The sequence below is a fragment of the Azolla caroliniana genome, unplaced genomic scaffold (assembly GCF_043228905.1).
Source record: "Azolla caroliniana isolate FFs.n. ecotype wild unplaced genomic scaffold, voAzoCaro1.0.p SCAF_2, whole genome shotgun sequence".
NCBI classification, from domain to species: Eukaryota; Viridiplantae; Streptophyta; class Polypodiopsida; order Salviniales; family Salviniaceae; genus Azolla; species Azolla caroliniana.
Genome location: NW_028230437.1, coordinates 24,510,901 through 24,529,517, shown reverse-complemented (window position 1 = coordinate 24,529,517; position 18,617 = coordinate 24,510,901). Strand labels below are relative to the sequence as shown.

Here is an 18,617-nt window from a genome sequence, read left to right as displayed (position 1 = left end):
ACTCAAATCACTTCTGTTGCCGAATGGTATATACCTTCTCAATCAACCGATGTACAAAGCTCAAGAAAAGCGATCAAATTAGATTGACAAAGACTTACAGTTTTGAAGTTCCAAAAAGAAATATAACGTGCTTACTATTGAAAAATGGTAGAAAAAACACAACAGCTCCCCCCCCCCCCCCCCCTCTCTCTCTCTGTATCGTACAAGGCTCGCCTAATGTATATACACACAAAATTTCATTTTTTACCCTAGTCATCAGCATGCTGAATCTCACCCATTAGGACTCTGCTACTGGTCATATTAAACCCTAAAAGCGATGGATCAACAATTTTCTTGACCTTCTTCTTCTTTTTCCCACTTCTGGATGCCGAAACTTGGCCATTAGCCTCCACGTCTACTTCTTCATACCCTTCATAAACCTGTTTGGGTTTTGTCTCCATTAGGTTTAGATGTCCAATACCAACATCACCAACCGAGAGGGTTTTAACTCTTGTTGGTAGGGAGTCTCGTGGTAGTAGTACTTCTGGAGCTGTGTATTCTGTAAGCTGTTCAGCTCCTTCTAATGATGCAAAGATTATAATAAATCATTAACAAACAGAAAAAAGATAAAGAAACAAACTTATTGCCATCATTACACGAGTGTTACCACCTCTGCTCGTAAGTATGGTTATCTGGTTCTCACACCATTCACGGAATGCTTTTGCATCAGCTACAGTGAGAGAAGATTGTTCACTTGGCATAGAGATTCCTGCAACATCCAACACAGCATTTTGCTAGATACAATGGATTTCCAAACGAAAACAAAATTACTAAAACTCCCATTGAGTTTCTACCTTGTGGGTTTTGGATACTTGGTGGTGGTTGGGAAAATGTTCCAGGGAAATCTGATAAAGATGGAATTTCAGCAAGGCCTGTTTGCTGGGATTCATTTCCATTGCTGGTATTTTTCTGAGTCCCCAGTGACAGATAATTGAACCTACGTAAAAAACTTACGTAGCTTAGAAATGAATTTTAGACAAAATGTTTATGAACACAGATAACCTTAATTAGGAGTCAATAACAAGGCTACATAAAGTAACTATATTAACACTGACAAATCCATCTATAAACACAAATTGGAGTGCCTCTATCCAACTAAGACCTAAAAAGGTTTGTATATGTATATCATGTATATGCACATTAACACCACATAAGAAAAGAAAATGAGAATTATTAATGAGATGTAAGGTATTACTGTTGTTCAATTCCCAGGCCTTGTTTCGAGTTCATATAATTCAAGAAAACTTCATCATGATCTTCAAAATGTCCACCCATCAATCTTCCACTCTTCAAGTGTTGCTCTGTTGAGCTATGGATAAATGAATCGGAAGAAGACCTGGGCCACATTGATGACATTTCGCCCACATGAGGCAAATTCATGGACAACATCGCCATGTCATGTTCTGAAAGATGAGATTGCCACTCAGGTTCATTTATCACCCTCTTTTGTGTATTCTTAAGTTCTTTTAGTGCACTCATATACAATGCCTGTTTATTTACATTACCAAGAAAACAAAGAAAAAGATCAATTTTAGTTCATCAAACCCTTAATCAAAACAAACATCTTGTAGAGTACATGTGGCACCCTACCTCTTTACTGTTATCCAGAAGAGTAGCAACATCAGGATCAGGCACAGAGGCAGAAGAATTTGATAAGAACATAGAGATATTAGAACCTGGAACTCCTTCTGCACTAGAGAGGTAGGTATTCATAGTACTATGAAGATTATTTATATTATTAACATTTTGCAAAGCAGTATGTTTTTCCCATGAGGATTCCCTTTTGCTTGCATAAGAAGCAGAACGTGCCAAAACAGGGCCTATATCAGCTGTGTTTTGTTGAAAAGAATCTAATCCATTATTATTTACATCAGAAGAAAATGAATTTCTCCAACCCATTAGAGGGGCTCTATTCATTGATGAAATTTCATCATCTGTCCTGGTATTAAACAACTTCATTTGAGGTGTCTGAGAATCCTTCCCTCGCAAATTCAACTCTGCCTGTGCCAAGGCCTGCCAAGATGCGAGATGATCATGGAAATGTGAACCTAACATCCCATTGTCCGTGTTGTGATTATTGCTCCACAATTTTGCAAGGTCTTCTTCTGAAGTTTTTCCTATTTGTCTCAGAAAAGGGGACTGCATGGATGACTGCTTTGACATTCTACCCGTATTATCAATGCTCTCTTCTAAAGATTGCCTCAGCATCTCAGCATGAACCTGCGATTTTGTAGTTAACTCAGGTCTAGAAATTCGATCGAAACTAGAAATATCATTATCTCGTCTGGGCATTGCTCTCATTTCCATATCAAGGTCATAGCCCACATTCCAAGCTCCACCTGAATGTTCATACTGCTTTTTGGGTACCTGCATTCCAAATGAAGTTTGTTCCGGAAAAGACATTTGATTCTGTGAGAGATTATTTTGTGCTTCAAAACTTCCTATTTTGCCTCGAAGTTGCGCCAGCAGATTATCTGGCATAGTCTCTGTGCCATCTAGCAAGGCTGAAATTTTTCTCTGTGCTTGAAGATCTGCAAGAACGTGTAAGTCAATATTTGAGTGATATTGTTGACTATCATCTAGCCCGAGCATCTCGCCTCTATGATGCAAAGAGGATAGCCTCTGCTGATGATGAAGCTGAGACTCATGAAAAGCTTCGAGAGCAGGTGATGAGTTTGAAACAGGAGTTTGTACAAATTCACCAAACTCGTTCACTTTCCAACCACCAGGTAAGCAGTGATCATCAAGATTCAAGAGATGTTGCTGAAGCAAAAAAGCATGTTGTTGGCGTGCTTGGTCTTGCTGTCGCTGCAAGAAGATCTCTTGAGAGTGTCTCTGGAGTAGTAACTCCTCAATCTGTTGAGCATGCAAATCCGCTCTAGAAGCTTCTTGTTGTGCTTGCTCATGCCTTGCTTGTTCTTGTTGTCTCTGCAAAAAGAGTTCTTGAGAGTGTCTGTGTAGTAACTCCTCTACCTGTTGAGTTTGCAAATCTGTCCTAGAAGCTTCTTGCAGCCTTCTTAAATGGCGTTCAGCTAAAACCTGAGAAGGGTGAAGGTTTTCTAATTGATGATTTTGCCTTAACAAGTGCTCAAGATATGCACGTGAAGGCACTTGTTCTTGCTCCAGTTGCTGTAGTTGAAGCCTTAACACGTGTTCCAATGTAGACTGTGAGTGGTCTTGCAGTAGAAATGAAGGATGAGGACTGCCCAAGTGCTGAGCTGTATGCATATTAAAATCATGATTAAGCCCATGATTTAAAAGCTGTTCTGGTACGTGCTGTTGTCCAAGCACTTCTGAAAAGTGGGGTTGCTGTCGTTGATGATGATGCTGATGTAATAAATGTGGGAATGGAACAGGCTGAGAAAGTTCCACTTGTTGCAGTCTTTCTTTCTCAAAGTGCTGGAGTTGCTGAAGTTCGAAAGCATTTAAACCTGGAAAGTTGGCCTGATGGGCAAATGTCTCTGGCACCAAAGGATCTGGCCAAGATTTATCCTGTAGTAACGAATTACCTGGAAATGCTTCAGAAATTGCTTGCCGTTCTTCCCCAGTCAAACTAGAAAATGCACCAGCTACTTCTGGATGGGCTGCACTCTTATCTGATAGATTCTGTGAAAATGCAGACAGGTCTTCTGCTTGCATATGAGAAAAATTTGACTTCCTTTGTGGTTGTATGGGAGGCCTTCCAAGCCCATGTCCAAGCCCATGTCCAAGCCCATGTGTTTCCATATTCGCAGCAGATCCCCACTCGAGAAGTTTGTCAGTTGCAACATCTACCCAACAAAGACAATGTTACAAAAATATAAAACATAACCAAAATTTAAAGAGATCTGATCAAAATCGTGAAGAAACAAACCTGTGTTTCCATCTATATGGATGGTTTGTGGCAATTGGGCATCTTCAGCATGGAAACTCCCCTTTCTTTCTAAGAATATTTTGTTCATTTCTCGATCAATCAATCCATTATTGGTTTCTCTATTGTGTACCAGGCTCTTATTTACCTCATCTTGCATAACAGAGTCCAAGGTCGATTGTTGCGAAAACTCTGTAGATAAAGTTTCCATCAATCTTCCATTTATATCCAGAATATCAAGTCCTCCACTAGGCAATCCTTGCATTTTCAAGTTCAAATCTGGCATGATATCACCCAGTCGGGTGAAAGGTGTGCCCTCTGGAGCATTTGAAAGTCGAACTAAGAGATCGATGCCAAAGAAACCAGCTTGAAACCAGCCAACAATATCCACGCCGAGAAAAGGTCCTTGAACTTCCCCTTGAGGGTCAATATAGAAAAGGGATAGATCTCCCAATGAAGTTTGACATTCTTCAATATCTTTCTTATCTTCAAAACCAGCAGTTTCCTCAAACTCTGGTTGTGCATTAAATTGAGAAGATATAAACTTGTCCATAATCTCTGATTTTTCAGAATCTTGTATATCCGAGTGCTTCCTATCTTTTGCCAATTCCATATTTTGCTTACTGTTAGTTAAGCAATGCACATCTGGTCCAGCTTCAGGAAACTCCACCACCACGTCATTTTGTGAGGATAAAGTTTCCATATTGTCACCTTTATTGTTACCTATAAAAAAAGATAGGTGTTAAAGATCCCGATCTGTAAGAATCATCAGCGGTTATAATAACCACACATTGCATACCCACTGCATTATGAATAGATTGATCTATGTGCACATCTATGCCTTCTTTATTTTCAGCACTGGCTTCATCATCAGGAATGAATAAATCTCGTTTATTTGAAGCTTCAATCTGAATATCCTCTTTAATACCTAAGAAACAACCAGAAAGAGGTCCTCAAATGACGGTCGTATACTGGACAAATTTCCAAATCACTGAGATTATCAAATACTCCATTCACCATTATTCCAACTTTGTGTACGATTCCAACTACCATTGTCTTGTATTTTGTTAGGTGTTTGTTCTCGCGTAGTTGAATGAGTTGCACCACTGCTCAAGATGTCACCTTTCATAATACCTTCCAAGGCAACCTGGATAGATTGCTTCCAATTAGTAAAATGAAACAAAAAACGCATGACCCCCATACAAGTATATAAGGGGAACAAAAGAACCCATTCAGTATGTTAAACCCTACCTCTTCATCCATGTCAGGAGTAAAAAAGGCTAATGGTTCCAGAGGGTCTGCATGTGTCAAATCAGATACTTCTCTAAAGCTTGTAGGAAAATCAGTGAAGGAAGAGAACACATTTGACTTTCGATATATGTCCAAAAGCTTTCCCCGAGGATAACAGAACCTTTGAGTGGCATTTGCATTCTCTAAATGGGTTGAAGCTCCGATAGAGGGAGTCATTGTATTCAAAATACCAGAAAAATTAGCACGTCCTCTGCCAATGGCAAACCCAATAGCTGTATTATCACCACGGCCTCTTCCAACTCCAAATCCAGGAGCCGTTTTGGGAGAGGTAGATCCAAGAGAAACTGTCTCTCCCTTAGTTCTACCAGTAATAGAATGATGTCGCCAAATGCGATCACGATCCCGACCAGATGAATTTGTAGTTTCTCGTTCATTCTCATTCCGGCTACTACCAGTAGTATTGAAAACAGAGTGTTGTCTTTCCTTGTGCACTTCTTCTTTCTCGATCTCGGGACGTTTCTCTCGCCTACTAGGCTCCTTCTCATCTGGACCCCATCGTGTACTCCACTTGCTATCTCGACGTGTCTCAAAAGTGATGTCTCGTGTGGGAGCATCAGAACGGCGTTCTGATAAGGGAGTTCTTCTACCATCAGAAGAATCTCTTTGATTCAATGGATTCTCCGACCAACGATCGTTTCTCCTAGTTTCAGTACCATCTCCACCCTCCTTCCATCTCTCACGTCTACCAACAGAGGTTGTCTCACGTTCCTCTTCCCTCCAACGATCGCGTCGACCACTCCCATCAGCTTCTAAGGACAGAGTTCGCCACCATTCCTTTCGTTTCTCTGATTCTCGATTCCCATCTGCCCTCTGCAACTCTTTTGATACATGATCAACCTTTACTTCATTGATAGAGTTTGTCGGTGCATATGGAAGATCCTGCATGCTAAATCCAATTAATGTGGAGCAATCATGTCACAAATAACATAATTTCAAGGACTTCTGGAATGACATGTAGGAAATTGCCCACGGGCAATACACATTATTACAAACAATAACCATGGTGTACTGACAATTGGTGTTATCAGTGTCTTGTTGTCGCTGGGTTTTGAGAACAGCCACTGAGGAGACAAAGGAATTATATTCTCTATTCCTGGCAAATCTGCAACAAACCCAAAGCTACATATGAAGTCACTTTTAAAAAAACAAACTTGGAAGTTCAAAAGGAAAAACCTACCTTTGAAATCTTGAGCACTAGACATTGGACTTGTACTGTTACTTGTTCCAGATATTGCATTTCCATCATCTGTAATTAGCGATCATCATAAATCAAACTTAAATTGAATTCATCATTATACGCCATCAAGAAGCAATCTGGAGCTTTCATGTTATCTAATGTAGAGAAATTCCGAAACACATTCCTATTTCATCTCAGCATCTCCAGATAACTTCTCTAGAATTTCTCTTGCCAGGAGAAATCAGTATAATACAAGAAATGCAATCTTACCTGAAAATATAAAATGTAAATTGCTTGTTCTTCTCTCTAGTGTATATGCAACTTACATGTCTTTCCTTAACTTTCTTCCTTATACTTTGCTTTCCCCCTAAACTTTCTATATAATAATCTATGATAATAAGGTTTTCTGTGATTTTCTGCAGTCTTACCACAATATAGATAGTGCTTGATAGGTGTAACCAAACAATCAATTGCCTTGAAAGCAATGCATGAAACTTTCGTGCACACAATCCAAAAAAATAACATGCAGAGTTTATATATCATCAAAAGAATGAAGTTATTTGGGCCTACAAGTGCTCTTGAGTATTTATCTTCTTGAAGGATATTTATGTCCAAAAATAGTCATAACTAAAATGCTACTTTGGGCAGCAAAAAAAGTATTTATCTTTAAGCAAAATATGTTTTATATGCAAAGAAAACAATTTCACCATTATGCGAACCGAGAAATAAATGTTTTTCCATTTTAAATTCCTCTGAAGTTGAACACCACCACAAGTCTCATATATTGGGGTCATAATGAGAAATTGGCATGGCCTGTATGAAATGCAAACACATACTACAAGAAGATGAACATGCTCTATCATGTATAGCATAGAATAGATGTTGCATCATCTCTACTAAAATCCCACATTTCTATCATGAATTTCACAAGCAATACAAACTTAGCAGTTAACTATGTATCCGATTTCTACAAGGTTCTAATTTACAAACAATGCCCAATTTTAGATGGCACATCACATATGAAATATTAATACATAGTTCTGTTAAGTTACCAGGCTAATTACTCAATTTTATAATGTGGAAGAATTAAGATTAATCAACTGAAAAGAAAATATAGGAAATTTATGTAACTAAACCAGCAATATTACAAAGTTGGAAAGCATGGATCACTTTCAACTTAGCCTTCAGCTAATCATCAACTGCATTGCATGTTGCTTTATTTTTCTAAATATGATATACTCAACTATCTTTATTAAAAAATAAATGCATATAGTTCCCAAACATTATGTTACATCATTTTGCTTTGTCAAATCCTCTTACATAGACTTGATACCCCTAATATTTCTGCTTACAAGTGCATACTCAATAAATCTAAGTAGTTAAGGTTGTAGTTCAAGTGATTTCTAAATCCACATGCAAGGCCAATGTTATAATTGAGTACTTTCATACAGAAATCTGCGATCAGTTTGTGCTACATACTTACTGAATATTTCTAGAAACCTCATCACCAATCCATATTTCAGGCCATTTTTGGTTGTACCTAAACTATTTAAATGAACATATGATGCAATAAAGAAAATGGAGACACTGAACAATACTGAATCCAATGATCCTTTGTCGCACATCAAGTACTTAAACCTGTGGTTGACATATCATAAAATCGCATGGATTCCAAGTCACCTAGTTCCCGGTTGTAGGATATTGTGATGACTTTATTAGAGCTTAAAAACGCATAAGTTGACATATCCATTTACATCAAGATTCAATAGCAGGAGATGTAGTTCTTGATTGCAGAATATTGAATGTTTTTATAAGGGCTCAAAAAAAGGGTTCACGTATCCACTACGCACTTACATCAATAGAAAGATATCTCCTTCTTAATTGCAGAATGTTGTCGCTACTCTAAACTTATAAGAGAATCAAAATGCTTTTATAGTTCTAAAATCTTACAGCACATAAGTTTCTTAGAAGGGAAGGGCAAAACTAAGCATTAAATTATTAAATCATAAACACGAATAGGATGACACTCAAATATAAACATAAAAGGATAAAAAGCAATTGCAGACACACAAACCATAGCACTGGGCAATAGGAAAGATCAAAGGGAAAATCCTACTTTGAACTAAAACAGTATTCATGAACTTTTGCAAAGCATCATTAGATGAAACTTTCACGGCTATCATTCTATAATTTGAAATGCAATGAGATGAAACAACTATCAAGTTTCTATATATAGAGCCCACCAATCATTGTATAGTCATCATAAAGACAAAAAACATAGCATTGGATCATAAAAGGAATTGTCCCTGGGAGATAATACAGGATCAAAAGTTTGGTTCCTAGTACATATTAGCAGCATACTCATTGCACTATGAGCTGAAGTCTGGAACATATATGATGGCATCTATGGTTTGCAGTGCAATGAGAAAATGATGACACTCATTGATCATAAACATAAAAAACTATAAAACAATCACTGGAAAACACAAAAACTCAATCATGGGATCTTTCACAATACTAAGACACCTATTTTATAATTTCTCTAAATTTAAAAAGGATAAAATCTTAAGTTTCATGAATTACATATATATATATATATATATAATATGTATGTATGTATGTATGTATATGCACTTAAGAAATGTAATTAAGACAGAAAACAACAACCAAAGTTTTAAGTCACTATACGTCATCGTTAATGGTCAGAATCCCCTCACCTTTGATTGATTTCTTTGCACTTTCTCCTTTGATCGCCTGTTCTTCAGATTTCATGTCTTCCATTGACCAAAACCAAAAGGCAGAGAAAAGAAAGGAAAACTCAAAAGGAAAAGGAAAGTAGCAGAAAAGATACAGTTCTGCAAAGACAAACACAAAAAACCAGTTCCCCTGAGTGAATAAAGGATTAATGCAACAACAGGGAGAGAAAACGGAGCAATAATGAAGCTCGAGGGGTATAGGTGGGGGTAGGATTTTATAAGCCCACTACCACTAACACAGTAACGGAATACAACTCAACAGCAGAATTACGGTTTCAAAAGGTCGGCAGTGGCTATGGCGTGTGAAAAAGCTCCGATTTAGCTCGTAGATTCACGTAGGGATATGGAAGTCAGAGAGAGGGAGGAGAGGAGAGGAGAGGAGAGGAGAAAGAGGAGGGTGAAGGGATGACCGGTTTCTTCCGGTGACGCTGTAACTTCTACCGATCCTTCCGGTTGCCCTTTGGAAAAAATTAGGCAAAGCATCTTCTTGCATGTCCATTGCATTTCTTTTAAAATCTAAAGTTAGAGTATGTGCGAGAGATATTGGATCTCCATGGACCTCTTTATTGCCTTTTATTCTCTCGCTAGCACTTCTCCTCGCATTATCGGCTTCGGCTCGCTATCTCTTTGTTATTCCTTATCTCTATGGGTGCCAGTCATATGATTATTGTCTAGTTTTTCATATCGCAAAGAAGCTGGGGGGGGGGGGGGGGGGGGACTTTGGGGAGATACTGGTTCCACAATGTTGCCTTTCATTGGCTTCTGTTCCTCCCTCGTTAGCACTTCCCTGACATCGGCATCTCTCCCTCTCTTTGTTCCCTATTTCCGTGGGTGCCCCTCCCTCGTATGATTGTTCTCCAGATTTTCACCTATCAAGAAGGTGGGAGAGTATGTGCATAATATTGGAGTCCTCATGGAGCTTTCTATTGGCTTTTATTCCTCACTTGATGGCACTTCTTTAGCATCAGGTTGTCTTCCTCTTTTTGCCCCATGATTGTGTGGCTCATATGATCGTTGTCAAGAGTTTCACGTAGCAAATAGGTGGGAGAGTATGTGCACAATATTCAATCCTCATGCGGCATTTTTATTGGTCTTTATTCCTCCCTTGCTAGCATATAGTCCTCTCCCTCTCTTTGCCCAATGTTATGTCACTTGTATTAGTGTTGTTGAGATTTTCACATGATGTGAAGGTGGAATAGTATGGGCAATTCTACTAAGTTTACTTTTTATTGCACCCATTTTACCTCGAGGAATGAGCAGTTCATCTTGAATCTTGGTCATCGACTTTATACATACATTGTTCCAAGGTTCCTAAATGACAATTTTAGTCTTATTGAAGGTTTTAGGCTATTAATACCAAGTCTTGAATTTCACCATATTATTTATCCTCAAATACATGCCACATTGATGTATTGAACTCTCTACCTCAAGGTCTCCAAACTATTGAGAAGGTTGTGTTCGTATACATCAAAAGAAAAAACCCAGGATTAGCTTCTAGCTTGAGATACAAAATGATGAATATTCTATTCATGGTTAATCTCTTGAATCCATAGAGCAAGACAACAATTGTCTCGTTATTCATGTTGATTAGTCGTTCATTCTTAGATATATTGAGTCGTTATTCGTGTTGCAATAGCAAACAGAGAACGTGTACCTCTTTTTTATTTGAGATGATTAAGCCATATATAGTTTACATTAGCTATCTAATCAGTTCCTTCTTAACCTACTAAGGGTCAATGTCAAGGTAGGATTCTCAGTATGGATGAACAGGAAAAAGGCCCGAATGAATTGCGACACAATCTACTGATGTGGCATTCCATTTAGGTTATGAATATGGTCGAGGATTCCTAACGAGAAAAAGTTATGAAGTTTATATTCTCCATCCAAAGTTTTGAGATTCATAAAAAGAGGTGGATTTGGATTGCTTCATGTATTGGAAGACAACATCTCAAATTTTTTTGAGATGAATATACTCTCCATTCATAAACCTTTATCATATCACTTGTGATTTTAGTGAATGAGGATAGTATTGTCATCCTAAAAAGCATAGTGTTATTATCAATACCTTTGTCTATATCTATTGTAAACTTATTGTATATATTAAAACAAATGTCAATACAAAAAATGTTTGTTGTCCATACTATAATAGCAAGGAGCTTGTGACAAGGTAAACCTCTAAGGTATTGTATTACGAGTTGATATAAAAGCAACTCCTCTTGGAAGAAAGGTATTCATAAAGCTCAATTGTGAAAGCTATGAAACCAATTTTCCTTTTAACCAATGTCTCAATTGTGGCAGTACATAGAGACTATCAAACAAAAACCAAATTTGATACTCCAATTGTACTATATATGCAAACATCTAAGGTGGTCAATGAATCGAGTTTTTCCAAAGGGATCAACATGACTCATACCTTGGGGTGTTGCACTTCCAAGGATCATTACCATTCTTAAATTAATTAAAAATTAACACACGCCTATAGATCATTGCTATTTAACAAACATATGAGGTGTCTTAATTATTAGATAACTACTAGATAAGAAACATATATATCTCAATAAACTAGGCGGAAAAACAACATGGAAGAAAGTGACACTCAGTGGATGTAAAAGGAAGAAAATGAGGAGCAAAATGTAGCCCCAAATGTAGGGCACCCAAAGACCCCTTTTACATAAGAGTCTTGCATTTTTAATACATTTTGGAAACCCTAAATGGTTCCTTTCACATTACAAGGCCATTAGCCATTAGTCATCATTAATCTATAAAGGGCGGTCCTCCACAAATTGCAATATGCTTGTGTTTCTTACATATATTTGGCATATGACCAGTATTTAGGTTAAAAAACTAAGCCTTATAAGGTTATTAAAACCAAATAGTATAACATTAATTTACTTAACAATCAAACACAACTTGTATAATGGGAGGATAAAGCTCTCATTCCTTGAGCAAAAACCCATTGAAATAGTCTCAAATGTTTCACAATTAATGATGCCCAAAGTTGTGATATAACAACTCCAATGGTTGTCTCAATGAAACGTGGTAATGAATATGTGCATGACATCATCCCAATGCCTTTATAAAAAAAACATGTCTCATCAAGATTGTGAAAAAAAACAAAGGCAAGCAATCCACTATAACTACTAAAGAAGCAATTTTGCACAAAATGGAAAATGAGATTATCATCTTATGTCTAACACTCGACTCCACCATTGCACACATCGGGTAATCTTATAAGCACAACCAAGCTCTCTTCTTCAAAGTTGATATTCAACATTCTAGGCATAACACAAGGTAATATTGGGTGATATGGGATTACAATGGTATTTTATGTCTCCAACTATCATACCCTTGACCCATTAACATTAACAATAAAATTGATCCATAAGGTTATGCCTATAACATATAATGTGTTGTATAGGCAATACCTTAATTAGTAAGCAAGCTCTATCTTCAAGCAACATATGATAGATGTTATTAATGTGACATTGTGGGTATTTTGTTTTTTGTTATTGCAATTAAATCTACCACCAAATCAAGGGTTGTAAGAATTGGCAAAGCATATAATCATCATCAAATATAATTATATGAATATCCATGAAACATATGAAATCATGTTCGTGTAGTTTTGAAGACCACGATCTCTCCCTCTCCCTCCCTCCCCCCTCCTCTCTGTGTAAAAACACACAATTATATTCATGAAAGTGTGGGAGAGGCTTTGTTCCATGGGGCAATGGTCTAGAGGTAATTTCATAATTCCATCTCTTATTATGAGATGGAAGGAGGAGTTGTGGGATAGATTGGCTCCAATAGTTGTTTGATCTCTACGGAAAGCACGGTGTGTGCGGATGTTTCGGGGTCAAATAATGTTGGTTGAAAAAAACGTTGCTTCCGTTTGGTCATGGTTGATGAGTTCATTAAAAGCTGAAAACAATAATATTCCTACACATACGGATTATGGACTGCTATTAAAAATAACTATTTTGGAAGCTTTGGAGTTGCATTCCAATCTTTCGATTGACAGATTGTATGATAATTTGGAAGTTTTCTCCCTGTTTGTCGGTTGTTTTTTGCTACTTTGGATGTATATAGATTCATTTTCTTACCTCATTTATATGAAGGATCCATGGCTAGCCATTGTCTTATACAAGACGAGCTTGGGAAGGATATTTTCCTTCCTTTCGATCTATTTTGTACATTGGAGGTGATATGCCTCTTTTTAAAACTAATCGAAGGATAATTTGTTTTAGAGAAGAAGAAAAAGAAACACTGCCTTCTAACTTTGATAGATATAAGTTTTAACTTTGAGTCCTATCTGCCTACCATCAAATGCAAAAGCATTATGCACATCATCCCTATTATTTATGAAATTACAGAAATGCCCTTTTGCCGAAATTAACAGAAATGGGCCTTGGCCGTCCACGCCAAAAACCATTTCAAATGTTTGAAAAGCCTTTCGGTGTTGTGTTCTCGTTTTCCGTTCGTTCCTCGCTGTTTCCTTCAGCTCTAAAAGAAGACGAATCTGTCGGCGATGGCGAACAAGCTCAGAATCAACAGACCTTCTCCAGCAGACCTCGCTTCTCTCTCCGTCTACCCTAATCCATATCATCATCAGCATCAGGACAGGTATCTCGTTTTCTCTCTCTCGAATGTTAGTTTCTCTTTTTCCGTATATGATGATAGTGGTATGGCTTAAATGTATGCATTCATCAGGTAATTTCGAATTAACGGATTATCATTTTCCTTCAATTATTCCTTCACATCATCAAAGCTCCAAGTTATCTGTCACGATTTATTGTGCATCCTTCTTCTTCTCTCTGATGGATTTGTTCGTCAATTAATTAGCAACATCAATTCACTGTAAATATTCTTGTATCCTATGTTCGTGCTTAGACTTTGTTCTTCTTTTACTTAGGAGACATCATTTTTTTATGCTATACAGAAGTATTTTTCTAGACTCCTATTTTACACAGATCTAATTTGGATTTTTAGGCGTTGTTTTATGGAAAGATCTATTTCTTTGTTTCAGGTTTTGATCGGAACATTGATTGTATATTTTTCTTCGTCTGAGGAAAGCTTGATTCTTCCCAATGTACAACAATACTTATTGAATTAGCTCGGCAAAAGTTGCCATTTTTAGTTGTATTTACTCTCTTGCAACGTTGCATTCTTGCTAAATCCATATATAAAATTCAACTGCTAAAGATGCAATTTCGTCTACATAATATGTTTTGTCAATGGAACGATGATTCTTTGTTTCCTTCTATTCTGAATGAAGATATACACATGTACGCACACATTTTGGTTCAATGAATGTCATTTATCAGCAAAAGCTGCCATTAGTTTTGTTTCAATATTTTCTCATGTTGATGGAGTGATGAATTTGCAGCTAATTCCTTTCACAGTGATTGATTTACTGGTTGTCAGACTTAGGGGTCACTCTTTATCTTCATTTTTCCGAGATCTTCAAACGATGCCATTCGTTTCCATTTGCACTGACTGAATGTGTTTGATCTGTTGACTTAGCTTATCTGGAGAAACCTTTTAGTTTCTCTGCAAATTTATAAGATACCATTTAATGTGCATGATTTCATTCTGTTATGAATGGATCAAAACTGATCTCTGTCTTCCTTTTGCATGGATTGATGTACCTTTTCATTGAATGTCTTGCTTCCTTTTGCTTTAATCATCGAGTACAATCTTTTCTCTTTAGTTGAGCTAAGGAATCAGTTTAGTTTCTCTGCAATTGCAAAGGTTCCATTAATTTATCTGCATAGTTGTTGAATGATTTAAAAGATGTAATTCCCATCTCTTGAATCATTATATTATTGCAGGTCTGCATATAATGGTCGACGCAACCAGGGGAAATTTGCTAGTTCTAGTTATAATAACCAAAGGGATAATGCAATTATTCAGCCAAATAGTATAATTAACAGACAACCTCAACCACTTCATTTATATAACTCTGGAGGATCGCAAAGCCAACAATCCTTTTCACAAGGATTCAACAATGTCTTCTCTCAGCCTTTCTCTCAAATCTCACAGGATGAGCCTTGCTCCTCTTTATTGGAAGAAGTATGAACGAGTTATGTTTCTTTGATTTACGTTCCTCTCCCTTTCCATCGAGGAGTATGAGCTCCTCAGTCAATTCATTACGTTATGTCTCTATTTGATTTTGTAAATAGTGGTTGTTTCAATGTGTAATTGTGAGCCAAAAATTCTTCATGTTTAATTTTGGAGCTCTTCAATTACATTCGTTTTCTTTTTTTTTCTGATTTTGTGACCGTTGAAGCTCTTTATAACATCATCTGTTTTTTCTTTCTTTTTTTCTGAAGCTGCAGTGGAGAAGCAATAGATCAGCAATAGCAGGAGTTCCTCCTCATAATTCTTCTCAATGTGATCGTGATGAAGGAAATGTTAGAACAACGAAGTTGGCCTTATCGGCACCTAGAGCTACTAACCTGATCCAGAAATTGAACAGTAGCTCTTTACCAGAAATTATTAACAGTAAGATCGAAGGATTTTTCTCTGTGTGATGAATCTACTCATGATTGTTCATTACATTGTCAGTTTTTCATGGATATTTATAGAGGAAAATGAACTTCAGGTTTTCCTTCTAAGGAAGTGGAAAAACGATTAGAAACTTTGACTGAAGATCTAAGCAAAATCATTACTGTGCTGGATTCCTTAGTTGGTGATCTGCATAAGATTTCAAGAGATGCCAATAACGCCTCCATGGAGTGTATGTGAATCTCAGACAATTTGCAGCTCTTATATAAAGGCATCCTTCAATATTGAAATATGATTTCCGATTCTTTTGTTTTATCAGAAGTGATCAATGGTGGTATATATTCTGGTTTTTTCATACAGCCGAAGGAATCAAGGAAAAAGTGATGCTTCAAGAGAGTTCCATACAGTTCTTGGTCTTAGTATCGTTGCAAGCATGCTATTTCTGTTGATCTTTGAAAGGTTATCAGTTTCCTACCACATTTTCCACTGGTCAACATGGCTGAGAGAAATCATTATTATGCTTTCTGGTGAATGATTTTTCTAGCTAAAGGAAGAAGAGAAGTTTAGAGAGACCATTACCATAAGTTTGAAGCAACTCTCAGAAAAGGAAGACTATGCAACCAGCTTAGAAAAGCTCTCAAATAAGCTTGAGATGCTTCCAACCGCTTTCATGCAACATCTCACAATGGTCAAGTCGGATTTATTCACTTGTATTCATGATGAGTTACAGGTGCCTTCTTACATAAGATTTCATGAATTGTGATAATTATGGAAATGGTCTTATGAGTTTCAGAATGCTCAAACTGGTTATTTGGGAAAGTCCAGACAGTACGTGAATGTATAAGATCTACACAGATGGAAGGGTGGTCCGCAATGAATAGAATTAATCCATATGCTTTTGTTGATGGTGCTGAGGTTACCTTTCTTAATTCTGTATACAGATTATAATTCCATCACTAGAGGTTTCACAGGATTACATCACGATCTTTATCTGATGCTACATATAGTTACATTTGATCCAACATGTTACTTCCCTGTTCTAATTTACTAACAGGTAGCGTCACAAAAAAGCAAGTTGCCTGTGTCTAATCAGAGGTAAGAGAGGGAGTGTTTTTGCTATTTTTATTGTTGACTCATCGTACCTAAGGTCAGTTCCTAGTACATTGCATAAGATCTTGTGTTCTAATTATAAGAGGCTGGTGATATAAATACAGAAAAGAATCTTCGAAGCCAAGGAAAGACTTATCAAAGCCAGTGAAAGACTCATCAAAGCAATGGAAAGACTCATCAATGCCTGAGAAGGACACGCAGATACTTTCCAAAGACTCACCAATGCTTGTGAACGACACATCTAAGCTTGGAAACACAGACATGTCAAAGACTCTGAAACTAAACTCATTAATGAAAGAAAAATTAGATTCATCAAAGCAACCTAAAAGAAGATACAAAAGATCAGCTAGTTCTCAGCAAATGGAATCAAAAAACGAGGTGGCTATCAAGAAACGTGCAAGACCATCTACACGATTAAATAAAGGAAAAGTTTCAGACTGCCCGATCAATTTAGATTCAAGTAATCTCTCTCCAATAAATCATGATGAAAAAGGATGGATAATCAAGAGAAAATGCCCTCCTCCTGAACATCAAGTGGCCAAAAACAGCGCATCAGCTGCAATGAGAACAAAGGTCACAAGTTCAAAGGTAGAGAGTTTTTCCACTTTGAGGAGATTCAATAAGACTTTATATACATACATTCGAAAATTCGATTAACCTAGAGTTTCTCTGAATTTTACAACAGCAGAAAAATTCGATCAGTGTGCTAACATTCGAAATGGAAGAGGAAACAGTAGAACGAGGTAATTATAAGATTTTATATAATGCATTTGTGGTTTAATTAAACCTTCCTCTTTAGGTAACTTTGCCATTAATTACAGGAATCTCCGCACAAGCCCAAAGTTCTGTTGATGAAAACCTTGATGATGAGATTCAAGCTAAGATACGCCAGCAAATGATCAAAGCTAGGAGGAAAAGACAGCAATCGTCCTCATCAGTTTCTTGCTCTGGCTAAATATGATTAGGCAACTCATTGCTAAAGTATACATTAAAATGCATATATAAATAAATAAATATATATTGTACTCTCTCAAACAACGGGACGTTAATGTGTCCTGTAAAACTGTGTTTCAGAGGGTAGGAACTGTCAATTCCTAGTCATCCTATGCAAACTGATAATAGCATACCATTGAGAGCCAGTAATTGGGTTGAAATGGTAAACCCTGCTGTCATCAATATCTAAGCATATCTTTCTTCCTATCTTTTCATCTTCATCAGTGTTGTATAATTCTCACACACCTGAAGGATCAAGTTTGTGCTGATAATATGATTTTTGTGTTTTTGGATCTCAATAATTGATGTGTATGCATGCCCTCTACACACTGTGCGGCATTATTTTCAGCTAAACCTGGAAGTGGTTCTCGAAGATAAACTTTCTATTGTTGTAATGGAGATATTTGAGGTTAGCCTAGAAGATAAGCTTTCTAAGGTTTTAGCGGTGACTAGGTTTTTCTGGGTGAATCTTGAGAAGTTTAGCCTATGCATTCCTGGATAGGTTTTTCCTTAGTTGCCAACGTTTCACATGATTTAAGGTTTCCCTTTAGTTGACATGTAAATCACTAAAAAGATTGTTATGACAGTAATTTGGCATATGTTTGGAAATATTGAAAACCCACATTTTGAAAAAGATTGTTATTACAGTAATTTGGCATACGTTTGGAAATATTGAAAACCCACATTTTGAAAAAGATTGTTATGACAGTAATTTGGCATACGTTTGGAAATATTGAAAACCCACATTTTGAAAAAGATTGTTATGACAGTAATTTGGCATATGTTTGGAAATATTTGACACGTAAATTACTAAAAGTAAAAACCCACATTTTGACTTTCATCAAACACACAAAATTCCAAGGGGCGGATGTAT

The 18,617-nt window shown here is 36.9% G+C and overlaps 3 protein-coding genes across 10 annotated transcripts; 2 read left to right on the top strand and 1 right to left on the bottom strand.

Annotated features, from left to right (window-relative positions):
- Window positions 1-60: 60 nt before the first annotated feature.
- LOC147867739 (uncharacterized) lies at window positions 61-9,606 on the bottom strand. 6 transcript variants are annotated; one of them, XM_087315542.1, is made up of 12 exons: window positions 9,095-9,606; window positions 6,378-6,446; window positions 6,214-6,302; window positions 5,141-6,079; window positions 4,907-5,036; window positions 4,689-4,817; window positions 3,893-4,612; window positions 1,630-3,809; window positions 1,235-1,527; window positions 834-976; window positions 647-748; window positions 61-556 (listed from the first exon to the last, which is right to left on the bottom strand). In XM_087315542.1, exons 1-12 carry the CDS (start codon window positions 9,156-9,158, stop codon window positions 249-251), a joined length of 5,166 nt encoding a protein of 1,721 aa, XP_087171668.1. In that variant the 5' UTR covers window positions 9,159-9,606; the 3' UTR covers window positions 61-248. The 6 variants fall into 6 exon arrangements, with proteins under 6 accessions (XP_087171668.1, XP_087171669.1, XP_087171666.1 ...); XM_087315543.1 differs by having other exon boundaries at window positions 650-748; XM_087315540.1 differs by having other exon boundaries at window positions 61-559; window positions 9,095-9,605.
- Window positions 9,607-13,594: 3,988 nt separating this feature from the next.
- On the top strand, window positions 13,595-16,403 carry LOC147867738 (protein PAIR1-like). Its single transcript, XM_087315536.1, has 6 exons — window positions 13,595-13,756; window positions 14,965-15,205; window positions 15,466-15,637; window positions 15,738-15,872; window positions 16,001-16,053; window positions 16,185-16,403. Exons 1-6 carry the CDS (start codon window positions 13,662-13,664, stop codon window positions 16,401-16,403), a joined length of 915 nt encoding a protein of 304 aa, XP_087171662.1. The 5' UTR covers window positions 13,595-13,661.
- A 65-nt stretch (window positions 16,404-16,468) lies between these two features.
- Window positions 16,469-18,030, top strand: LOC147867737 (uncharacterized). Of its 3 annotated transcripts, none has more exons than XM_087315539.1 (5): window positions 16,469-16,555; window positions 16,695-16,735; window positions 16,876-17,338; window positions 17,436-17,493; window positions 17,572-18,030. In XM_087315539.1, exons 1-5 carry the CDS (start codon window positions 16,496-16,498, stop codon window positions 17,703-17,705), a joined length of 756 nt encoding a protein of 251 aa, XP_087171665.1. In that variant the 5' UTR covers window positions 16,469-16,495; the 3' UTR covers window positions 17,706-18,030. The 3 variants fall into 3 exon arrangements, with proteins under 3 accessions (XP_087171665.1, XP_087171664.1, XP_087171663.1); XM_087315538.1 differs by having other exon boundaries at window positions 16,855-17,338; window positions 17,439-17,493; XM_087315537.1 differs by having other exon boundaries at window positions 16,855-17,338.
- The last annotated feature ends 587 nt before the right edge of the window (window positions 18,031-18,617 follow it).

What these genes read in the sequence shown, in the direction of transcription:
- LOC147867737 (XM_087315537.1), top strand. Translation starts at nt 16,496, where the DNA reads ATGGAAGGGTGGTCCGCAATGAATAGAATTAATCCATATGCTTTTGTT. An exon ending in CTTTTGTTGATGGTGCTGAG is followed by an intron (nt 16,556 to 16,694) that starts GTTACCTTTCTT and finishes ATTTACTAACAG; the next exon opens with GTAGCGTCACAAAAAAGCAA. An exon ending in CAAAGGTCACAAGTTCAAAG is followed by an intron (nt 17,339 to 17,435) that starts GTAGAGAGTTTT and finishes ATTTTACAACAG; the next exon opens with CAGAAAAATTCGATCAGTGT.
- LOC147867739 (XM_087315540.1), bottom strand. Translation starts at nt 9,158, where the DNA reads ATGGAAGACATGAAATCTGAAGAACAGGCGATCAAAGGAGAAAGTGCA. An exon ending in TGCAAAGAAATCAATCAAAG is followed by an intron (nt 6,447 to 9,094) that starts GTGAGGGGATTC and finishes CGCTAATTACAG; the next exon opens with ATGATGGAAATGCAATATCT. An exon ending in TACACAAAGTTGGAATAATG is followed by an intron (nt 4,818 to 4,906) that starts GTGAATGGAGTA and finishes GTTGTTTCTTAG; the next exon opens with GTATTAAAGAGGATATTCAG.
- LOC147867738 (XM_087315536.1), top strand. Translation starts at nt 13,662, where the DNA reads ATGGCGAACAAGCTCAGAATCAACAGACCTTCTCCAGCAGACCTCGCT. An exon ending in CATCATCAGCATCAGGACAG is followed by an intron (nt 13,757 to 14,964) that starts GTATCTCGTTTT and finishes ATATTATTGCAG; the next exon opens with GTCTGCATATAATGGTCGAC. An exon ending in GCTCCTCTTTATTGGAAGAA is followed by an intron (nt 15,206 to 15,465) that starts GTATGAACGAGT and finishes TTTTTTCTGAAG; the next exon opens with CTGCAGTGGAGAAGCAATAG.